Below are 11,346 nucleotides of genomic sequence, written 5' to 3'. Positions count from 1 at the left end.
GTCTAAGTCGGTATTTTAATCTTTCATAATGTCGTAATGTCTTCATTTGAAGTTTCTCCTTCAAATTTTTCTATTGTTCTTTAATAAGCTTTATGGCTGCTAGCTGTTGGACTTACAATTGATAACCTTTTTTGATCTCCAAGTCCCCTCCCCTTTTTGATGAAACATTAGATAGTTTGTACATTCTTTAAGGTATTTAAAATCATTAATTGATGTACAAAGTGTACATTCAAAGGATCAATCTCTAGTCCTTCATTCTTCCTTTCTTCTTGTTTTGTATTCCACACAACCTTTTTATTCCTATTTTTTTTTACTTTAGCTCTTGTGAATGCAGCAACAATTGAAAATAGTCGTCCCACCTAAAATCAACAAAAACATTTTCCTACCATAATAATTTTCCGCAAGTTTTTGGCATGTTATCATCAAATTCGAAAGTATATCTTACGAGACATGAATCAACCAAACTGTACATGTATATGTGAAATAATTATACTTACATTCAATTTTAGCATTAATATGGCACGATAATAAAGAATATGGTAAGTAGGCTAAATTTCTCGGTAGACATGAAGAATATTGTAAGTAGACATTTTAAGTACTTTTTCGGTGGGCATTAAGTATATTTTAAGTAGGCATTAAGATAATGTAAGTATACATTTAGGATACATTAAGTGGATATTAAGGTTAAATGGGTTGGGCTTGAGAGACGTCTTAAAATGAAAGCCTCAAAGAGGTTTAACAATGAAAAACAAATGAAAAATTTAATGCAAAGATGAACACAAGTGTATATGAGGTATCTTAGATACCTCCCCTTCAAATGTAGTTTATTATATTGAATTCAACAATTACAAGTTAAATAAACATCCCCTTATCTTGAGAACAATCTCTAAAGATCACAAATACTTATGCAAAGTAAGAACACTCTCAAGTTTCGAACAATGTAATTGCCCTCTCAATATGTGTGTTTTGTGGTGAATGTTACTATGAGTGATGAATCCTATTTATAGGAAAGGTATTTATCACTCTTAGTATTCCCTCATAAATCACTTTAAACTCACATGTAACATCCCAATTAACCCCCTAATTAACTATGACAATAAACATTACAATAAACAATAGAGTAATGCACCACATTATTGCATAGTCACTACAAATTCTGACCAAAAATAGGATCCAATGTAGTCTGCTGGCCTACCGCTCGACCGAGCCACTACCTTGCTTGGTCGAGCGAGTTTCCAATAAAGCTACTGACTTGTTCTGGACATTATGCTCAACCGAGCCAACAGCGCTCGACCGGTTGAGCTAGGTTCTGCTCGATCGAGCGGCTGGTCGAGCCACTCAAAGTCTGCTTCTTTCTTTGTTGCTTTGATCAAGCAACTCTCATCAATCGTTCCAAACTTTAAACCACCCATATCTGAAACATCTTTATCGACCCTTTCCAAGGTACAAGACAAAGCATGTTCGATTATATGTTTAAAGTTAACGTCGTCATTAAGTTATTGACACTTGCTTTAACAACGTCTCTTAATGAGATGGTCTCTTAGGAGATCTACTGATGGAAATTAAAGGTCACGTTATCCAAAAGAGTGTATTTATTCATTGGTCAGCTTGATGGTGTAGATTGGCAACTTTGGATAGACTTACTCAGCATCTCCCCTGTGTCCTTCATGTTAAATCAGTATATGACATAGGGATTAGGCACAAAATAGACTCTAAACTTTGCTGGTTGATTGATTGTGAAATTAAATTCCTTGATTATCGGAAAGTTTGTAGAGTTCGTCTCAGGGCTAAAGTCAGATAGTAGCATATGCTCGGATGCTATAACATTGGATTTTGCATCCGCAAGAGAAGGAGAGAATGCATAAAAATGCACGCGCACGAAATAAAAGCCGTTATGTGTGATTTTTGTAGTCATAACTAGATGATCTTTTGAAAGCTCTAGCTGTTTGATACAGGCTTCCAGACAGGTTTTGTGAAACGATTTCGTCGTGCCCATCACCAGAGATACTAACTATGTTAGATTTTTCGTCTCCAACAAATGTCTGGCCAGTGTAGGTGGCGTTTTTGGAGGAGCCACACAGACTGACAAGAAGAGGGAAATGGGTAGGAAATTTGGAAGACCGAGAAAGATGTAGAAGCTTTGTTGGAATGAAGCAGCATCATAGCTTGAGGATAGGGATAAGGAGGTTTGATCATCTGCATTTGGGATGTTTAAGTTCTGGTTTCATTGTGAAATGTGAATGTAAATTATGTTCTATGGATTCTGTAATGTGACTTTAAGTGTCCTACCAACACATTTGTTTGGCCTAAGCTTATGGTGACTTGTGTTGACTCGAAAAGTTACATACTAGTCAATAATCATAGTCCAAACATGTGAATTCTATCGCAGTCAGGGAGTGTTGCGGTTATCATAACGCCAAGTATCATATTTATCAACACCCCCTAAACAATATAGTCGATGCTGATGCAATGCTATTAGGATTGTTATGAATTTAGTGATGTCATAATCCGACTCCTCTGGAAGTCCGAGAATTCGAGTCTATGTAAAGTTGTAGGATATGAAATCTATGTCCAAGTCTAAGATGGAATCGATTCAAGTCTTGCTGTCATTCCCAAGTTGTAAGGATGAAAGTTTAGTCAATTTACCAGAACATTATGAAGAGATAATTTACAGATTAATCAGTAGAAAAAATTGATATATTGTGTGATGTTCGTTTAGCCGCCAAGAGTAGTACACTTTTGTCCTTTTTAGGAAAATAAGAGTAAGGACAAATGAAGAACCCCATCTTTTCCTATTTCCCACTTGGGTAGGTAAATAGTTCCAAGAATTTCTTTGTTTTTTTAAAGTTTAGTCTTTGCCTCATTTCTGGCAAGGAAGATATTTAGGAAAAATTGTGAGGAATTATCCTAGTTTTTGTCAATTAGCTCAAAATACTTGTATGAACAAATTGATATGTGCTAATGAAAGATGGAGGTTGTAATGACAGTACATGGAATCAGAACTAAATGTGACAAAAAGCTCACGGCCTACAGGTTCAAATCTCAACAACCCATCAAAATCAAGGGGAATATTTTGTTAAAATATACATCTTAAAATATAAAGCATTGTGCATTCATAATGCGAAAAATATGTCGGATTAAACAAACAGAGGTAGAGAGAAACCGAGGCATATGAAAGAAAAAGTAAAATGATACATTCATCAACTGTGAACTATATCGTGGAATCAAAAATCACCTCCCTACGCCATCATCAAATGTCAACTGAGAGAATACTTCTCCGGTGTCAGCGTTCAATAAATCATCGTTGGAATATTGATCAGTAATGGTCTGCGAAGGAAAACGCTGAACAGCAGGCAATGGCATGTTCAAGGAAACATTTGTCATAGTGTCATCTAGTAATTCTCTTTCGGTAGCTGCTTTTTGAAGCTGCAGGGCATATTCCAAACCCCAACATACATCTGACATTGGAGGTCTCTCCTCGGCATTTTTGTTCAAACATTTCTCCGCTATCTCATAGAACTTCGTTAAGGAATTGGGATTGATTTCACTCGCTATTGAGGGGTCGATGATTGTGTCGAGCTGTCCTTCATTCGAGCAAGCGATTGCCCAATCGGATAAACTGACTTGATCTTTCGGAAGTGTAAGATCTATTACAGGCCTTGCACAAAGTACTTCTATAAGAACAACTCCAAAAGCGTATACATCAGATTTTTCTGTCAACTGCAGGCATGTAATATACTCTGGATCGAGATACCCAAGAGTTCCCTTCACATCAGATATACTGACCTGAGTTTGTTCGAGATATCCTGATCTCGATAACCCAAAATCAGCAACTTTAGCCACGTAGTTTTCATCAAGAAGTATATTAGTGGACTTAACATCACGATGAATGATCCCCTTGTTTGTGCCCGTGTGGAGATACTGAATACCCTTAGCAGCCCCTATGCAGATTTTAAGTCTTTGTTCCCACGACAGTGGGCCGGGGATAGACAATGAGCTCCTTTCGGAGTTATACAGATGTTCACGTAAAGTCCCTTTTTCCATGAACTCGTAAACCAATATCATCTCACCGTTTTCATAGCAATAACCTTTCAAAGAAACTAGATGGCGGTGTTCAATTTTGGACAGAATCATAATCTCTGTCTGAAATTCTGCAACTCCCTGGCCATGATCTAGGCTGCCTCGCTTCACGGCAAATTTACGCCCGCTTCTATCCGTTCCTTTATACACCTTCCCAAACCCGCCTTCACCCACAATCAAGTTTACATCAAAATTATTTGTAAGTCTTAGAATCTCAACAAAGGGTAACTTTAAACCCAACTGTAGGTTTTCAAACGCGGAGGCATGTGAAGACGCACCATCTAAGGTCCTGTCATGTGAGCTTGTTGTACCATACAGAGATAACATCCTCCATTCGGAAACTTCAGAAGGCTTCTTCTTCTTCTTCTCCATATAAAGGCACACAAGAATAGCAGCCACTATCAGCACAACTGCAAATCCAACCAAGCTGGCTACAAGAGCTACATGGGAAGTTTTGCTGTCAATATGTGGCTCCTTAGACGTTTCGTTCTTCACCTGCATTATTTCTAGGCCATTCAAGAGAAGATAACGCTTATTCGGGGGCTTATCGATTGGTCCTACACTAATGGTCATGAATCCCAAATCACCAGAATCGACAATATAATCCTTGTAAAAAGGAGTATACGTCTGGGAGGTTATGTCATACGGAGTTACCAACTGACTAAAATTACTATATATAAAAAGATCGAACGTATAATCCCCATTTGCTGGAGATATAATATCACAGAAATGCACTCGAACAACGTACTTAGTCCCTCTGTTCACACTGAACTGCCAAATCAGGTTCGGTATCTTGCTAGTATGTGCTGAATTTCTCAGTTTCTTCGCAGTCCCATAAACAGCCACAGGAGCATCATCCGCGGTGGCAATTTCAGGGTCGAAGTGAACATTATTCCTCTCATCTGCTGTATTTTCTGCATCAGTTTTGTTGATGAGATACCGATCATCTGGCACCCATGTCCTCCAAAGGTCAGAACTTGATGGTTTAACCTTTTGACCCCCAACATTAACCCTGTAAACTGTTTCCAGAACCTTTGATTTTTCACCTTTGTAAACTTCTATCTTTCCTGCAGGTGTTACATAAGGCTTAGTAACCTCTGTAATGTTTGACTTTGTGGATAAAATTTCAACTGCATTAACAAAAGCTGAAGAATTCGTACTGGGTACAAAATAAATTCTGAATTTCTGTTTAGTATTGGTTATACTAAGCATAAACTCCTTAGGTAGAGTTGATGAACAATTGGTAGATTTGTTCCCAGGGGTGAAATCAGGTAACAAAATATGCCCAGATGAAGTTAAAACACTGAATTTAGCAAGTGAAGAAGATAAGGCACAGAAATGTAACCTCACAAAATAAGTCCCATTTTGTGGAATGTCAAAGTCATAACTTGATGCTTTACTGAAAACTCTAGCTGTTTGGTACAAAGTCTCTGAATTTTTGGTGTTTCTGATGGCTTGGCTACCATGACCAGAGATGGTGATGATGCTGGTGCCTTCGTCTCCGACGAATGTTTGGCCATTGTTGGTGGTTGTGTTGGTGGAGGAGCCACAGTTGATGAAGTATTGAACTTGGGAAGAGCAAGTTGAGGTGAAGAACAAGAGGGGGAGTAAAATTTGGAAGTAGAGCAACACCATTGAGTGGAAGATGATGAATCAAAGATCATTTGATGGATTGATTTTGGGTTTTGGGGAAGCAATTATCTGAGATTAGAAGAAGGAAGTTTGAAGTATCCTAGCACAATGAATTGGCAATTTGGTATAAGTTTTGTTGACTTGTAGATTGTTAGAATATAGTACAACCACAAGTCTACAACTACAGGCTGCCAAAATATTAAAGAAGTCATTAATAATTAGAATATCTCATGTTTTGCAATTTGAATAGTAAATTTTTCCCTTTTTTTTTAAGAGGGTTACTAAAATTAATTGCATTTTCTCTTGACCATCTAACGGCGAGATGAACTTAAACAAGAAGCCTATAAACTAAACATTTTTATTATTAAACTATTTTACATAAGTATGAAACATATGTCAGAACTTCTCATATACAAATTTGTAAATTAACTATTATTAGATTACTTAAAACTCCAATGCCCACCTACCCAGGGTGACGAAGACTATTCTTCCCTTTTTATTTCTTGAGTTTAATATTATACTTATTTTTTATTTTTACACCATCATTGATAGAATACTTTATTTAGTTTAAATTTAATTTAATTTTGAAAAAAAATTACTTACAAGAATCCAACACTTTATTATTTTCTCTATAATAATTTTAACTTTTAATTAATATGAATTATCCCGACTATAAGGAGTGCTTGCTAATAATGCAATAATGGAACCTCTTACCTATATAATAAGTCATTTTATATAACAAAATAAAAAAGTAAATACAAAATTAAATAATAAAAAAATTAAAAATTTTAAAAAGATATAAGTTTATTTTTTTATGGGAAATTAAACATGGTAGCATCTAGTTTTCATGAAATGCTAGTAGATGTACTTTTATAAGATTTTTCCACGTCATAGCATCCAGTTTATACACTATCTAATTGTTGTAGCATTTTCCATTAAATTCTTGTTAGTTTCTGTTTAATTCATCATTTTGTAAGATTTTTCTGCGTGATAGCATCCAGATTTTGATCTCAAATGTTTAATTCACCATCTTGACGTTTAATTCACCGATTAATTTATCAACGCTTTTAAATGTTGTAACAATTTTTATTTTTATTCAAATTAATGGCATTATAAAGTTCAAAAGGTGCATTACAAACACTAATAAATAATTCAAAAAAGCATTTAATAAACTCAAAAGTTGCATTTCATAAGTTCAAAAGGTGCATTCTAAGCACTGATACATATCTACTTAATGTTTGCAACATTTAAGGCGTTGATAAATTAATCGGTGAATTAAACGTTAAAATTGTTAATTAAACATTTGAGAGGAAAAACTGGATGTTACCGTGTGGAAAAATCTTACAAAATGATGAATTAAACAGAAATTAACAAGAATTTAATGGAAATTGCTACGACAGTTAGATAGTGCATAAACTGAATGCTACCACGTGGAAAAATTTTACAAAGGTGCTACCATTGGCGTTTCATTAAAATTGAATGTTACTATGTGGAATTTCCTTTTTTTTATTTTATCTTGTAAATTTTAATATTTTTGTTTTTTGATTTTAGTTTTTCTTTTTTTTTCTAGCAAATGACCAGCAAAAACTAGTTATCATTTGGTCAACAATGTTTTTGGGTAAGTAACCCTAAAATTGAAATTATTTATAATTAATCAAAAGTCTGGATTATGGTAGGAAAATTAATAAAAGATTGGATTATTCTAAGTAAATTTTCCTTTACTTTAATTGAATTTAATTTAGCATAATTTAATTTAACTTAATTGTTTTGTTAGGAATTTTACACATAAAATAGTAAAATCGCAAAAATGTACAATGAGATGAGAATAAGAGATTTGATGTTGTTTTGATGAATTCTTGAGGTCGTTTTATTAGGAAATTTTCCTAGTAAAATCTTTCCCCCACTTAGTAATAGAATACTAGAATTGTAATGAGAATAAAATCAAGAACATAATAATTTCAAGCATTTAGGAATTGAAAGATAGATGAACAATTGATGAACTTGTAAAATACATAAATTTTTAGGTTACTTGATAAAAAAAAAAGAATAGTGTCAAAAAGTAATTAATAATTTTTTTTTTCAAAAAGTATCTAAAAAAAAAGTTTTGTTAAAAAATACATAACAAAATGTTTTCTTTTCCAAAGAGCACCAAGTAACGTTTTCCTTCAGTTGACCGTTAAATATAACGGTTGACTAGTCAAAATCGAAAATTTTTTCTTCCTCATCTTTAATTTATTTTCCAATTTAACTTTGATTTTGAGTAAAAAGTAGAGGAAAAAGACAGTGAGGAAATTGAAGATGAGGAAGAAAATTTTTCGATTTTGATCAGTCAAACGCTATATTTGATGGTCATTAATTGGTACTTTTTGAAAAAGAAAAATTTTTGTTAGGTGTTTTTTAGCAAAACTTTTTTATTAGGTACTTTTTTAAAAAAAAATTTATTAGATATTTTTTGACACTTTTTCTTAAAAAAAAATCATAAGAATTTGGGAATTTTGATCTAAAGGAAGTCAAAGAAAATAAGAGGAAATGATCAACGTTAAATCCATGTCCTATGTGTCTTATTTATAGAATAAGAAGACATCAATACATTCAACTTGCTTCAATCAATCTATATTTTGATTAATGTACATAATTACTTATAAAAGATACCATTTCATTTGAATAACTTTTCAAAAATGATTAACACCATTCAAAAATGATTAATTACTGAAACACCAAGTAAGGTTGCGAGCCGTGCTAGTATTTCTCAATACTTTTGCCGTCTCATAGACTTCTTGTGGGGCAAATTCATCTGTGGTGTCCTCAAATTCTGCACTGTTGCTCTTACTCTTATTCAAGGCATCAACCTTGTTGATAAGAGACTGATCATCTGGCATCCAAGTCCTCCGAAGGGTGTCCTTCGATCCTTCAACTTCTCCACCCCCGACATTAATCCTGTAAATAGTTTCGAGGAAATCAGATTTCTTTCCCTTGTAATTTCCCTCGCTTTTTGCAGATGTTACAAAAGGGATAGTATATTCGGTACTGTTTGGTTTCGTGTATTAACACCTCGATTGCATTAACGAAAGCTGAAGAAGATGGACTAGGCGCAAAATAGATTCTAAACTTTGCTGGTTGATTGATTGTGAAATTAAATTCCTTGATTGTCGGAGAGTTTGTAGAGTTCGTCTCAAGGCTAAAGTCAAATAGTAGCATATGCCCGGATGCTATAACATTGAATTTTGCATCCACAAGGGAAGGAGAGAATGCATAAAAATGCAAGCGTACGAAATAAAAGCCGTTATGTGTGATTTTGTAGTCATAACTAGATGATCTTTTGAAAACACTAGCTGTTTGATACAGGCTTCCAGACAGGTTTTGTGAAGCAATTTCGTCGTGCCCATCACCAGAGATACTAACTATGTTACATTTTTCATCTCCAACAATTGTGTGGCCTGTGTAGGTGGCGTTTTTGGAGGAGCCGCACAGACTGACAAGAAGAGGGAAATGGGTTGGAAAATTTGGAAGACCGAGAAAGATGTAGAAGCTTTGTGGGAATGAAGCAGCATCATAGCTTGAGGATAGGGATGAGGAGGTTTGATCATCTGCATTTGTGATGTTTAAGGTCTGGTTTCATTGGGAAATGTGAATGTAAATTATGTTCTATGGATTCTGTAATGTGACTTTAAGTGTCTAACCATCACATTTGTTTGGCCTAAGCTTATGGTGACTTGTATTGACTCGAAAAGTTGCATACTAGTCAATAATCATAGTCCAGACATGTGAATTCTATCGCAGTCAGGGAGTGATGCGGTTATCTAACGCCAAGTATCATATTTATCAACACCCCCTAAACAATATAGTCGATGCCGATGCAATGATATTAGGATTGTTATGAATTTAGTGATGTCATAATCCGACTCCTCTAGAGGTCCGAGCATTCGAGTCTAAGTAAAGTCATAGGATGTGAAATCTAAGTCCAAGTCTAAGATGGAATCGATTCAAGTCTTGCCGTCATTCCCAAGTTGTAAGGATGAAAGTGTAGTCAATTTACCAGAACATTATCAAGAGATAATTTACAGATTAATCAGTAGAAAAAATTGATATATCTCATGTTTTGCAATTTGAATAGTAAATTTTTCCTTTTTTTTAGGAGGGATACTAAAATTAGTTACATTTCCTTTTGTATGAGACCATCTTACTGCGAATTAACCCTAAAACAAGAAGTTTATAAACTAAACATTTTTATTATTAAATTATTTAACATAAGTATTAAACATATGTCAAAACGTCTCATATAAAAATTTGTCAAATTAACTATTCTTAGATTACTTAAAACTCTAATGCCCACCCACCCAGCTATCTAAACCAATGGGAGTTTGACTTAAATGATATAGTGGGTGACTAAGACTATTCTTCTCTTTTTATTTCTTGAGTTTAATATTATGCTTATTTTTCATTTTTACACCATCATTGATAGAATACTTTATTTAGTTTAAATTTAATTTAATTTTGAAAAAAAATTACTTTGGAGAATCCAACACTTTACTATTTTCTCTATAATATTTTTAACTTTTAATTATTATGAATAATCTGACTCAACTATAAGAAGTGCTTGCTAATAATGCAATAATGTAACCTTTTACCTATACAATAAGTCATTTTACATAACAAAATAAAAAAGTAAATACAAAATGAAATTATAAAAAATTAAAAATTTTAAAAAGATATAAGTTTATTTTTTTTTTGGAAATTCCACATGGTAGCATCTAGTTTTCATGAAATGCCAGTGATAGCACTTTGGTAAGATTATTCCACATGGTAGTATCAAGTTTATACACTATCTAATTGCTGTAGCATTTTCCGTTAAATTCTTGTTAATTTCTGTTTAATTCACCATTTGGTAAGATGTTTCTATGTGGAAGCATCCAGATTTTGATCTCAAATGTTTAATTCACAATCTTGACGTGTAATTCACCGATTAATTTATCAACGCTCTTAAATGTTGTAACAATTTTATTTTTATTCAAATTAATGGCATTATAAAGTTCAAAAGTTGCATTACAAACACTAATAAATAATTCAAAAAAGCATTTAATAAGCTCAAAAGGTGCATTTCATAAGTTCACAAGGTGCATTCTAAGCACTAATACATATCTACTTAATGGTTACAACATTTAAAAGCGTTGATAAATTAATCGGTGAATTAAACGTTAAAATGGTTAATTAAACATTTGAGAACAAAAATTAGATGCTACCGTGTGGAAAAATCTTACAAAATAATGAATTAAACAGAAATTAACAAGAATTTAATGGAAAATACTACGGCAGTTAGATAGCGCATAAACTGAATGCTACCACGTGAAAAAATTTTTCAAAAGTGCTACCATTGGCTACCATGTAGAATTTTCTTTTTTTTATTTTATCTTGTAATTTTTAATATTTTTGATTTTTGATTTTAGTTTTTCTTTTTTTCTAGTAAATGACCTGCAAAAACTAGTTACCATTTGAGCAACAATGTTTTTGGGTAAGTAGCCCTAAAATTGGAATTATTTATGATCAATCAAAAGTCGGGATTATGGTAGGAAAATCAATAAAAGGTTGGATTATTCTAAGTAATTTTTCCTTTACTTTAATTCAATTTAATTTAGC

At 33.4% G+C, this 11,346-nt stretch overlaps 1 protein-coding gene across 1 annotated transcript; it reads right to left on the bottom strand.

The window, feature by feature from the left end:
* Positions 1-3,003: 3,003 nt before the first annotated feature.
* On the bottom strand, positions 3,004-5,968 carry LOC130801347 (probable receptor-like protein kinase At2g23200). Its single transcript, XM_057665188.1, has one exon. It carries the CDS (start codon positions 5,713-5,715, stop codon positions 3,232-3,234), a length of 2,484 nt encoding a protein of 827 aa, XP_057521171.1. The 5' UTR covers positions 5,716-5,968; the 3' UTR covers positions 3,004-3,231.
* Between the last annotated feature and the right edge of the window lie 5,378 nt (positions 5,969-11,346).

The sequence above is a fragment of the Amaranthus tricolor genome, chromosome 15 (assembly GCF_026212465.1).
Source record: "Amaranthus tricolor cultivar Red isolate AtriRed21 chromosome 15, ASM2621246v1, whole genome shotgun sequence".
Classification (NCBI taxonomy): domain Eukaryota; kingdom Viridiplantae; phylum Streptophyta; class Magnoliopsida; order Caryophyllales; family Amaranthaceae; genus Amaranthus; species Amaranthus tricolor.
This window is presented reverse-complemented; position numbering and strand designations above follow the sequence as displayed.

Bases quoted from the DNA above. Each gene is read 5' to 3' on its own strand.
- LOC130801347 (XM_057665188.1), bottom strand. From the start codon at position 5,715: ATGGTGTTGCTCTACTTCCAAATTTTACTCCCCCTCTTGTTCTTCACC.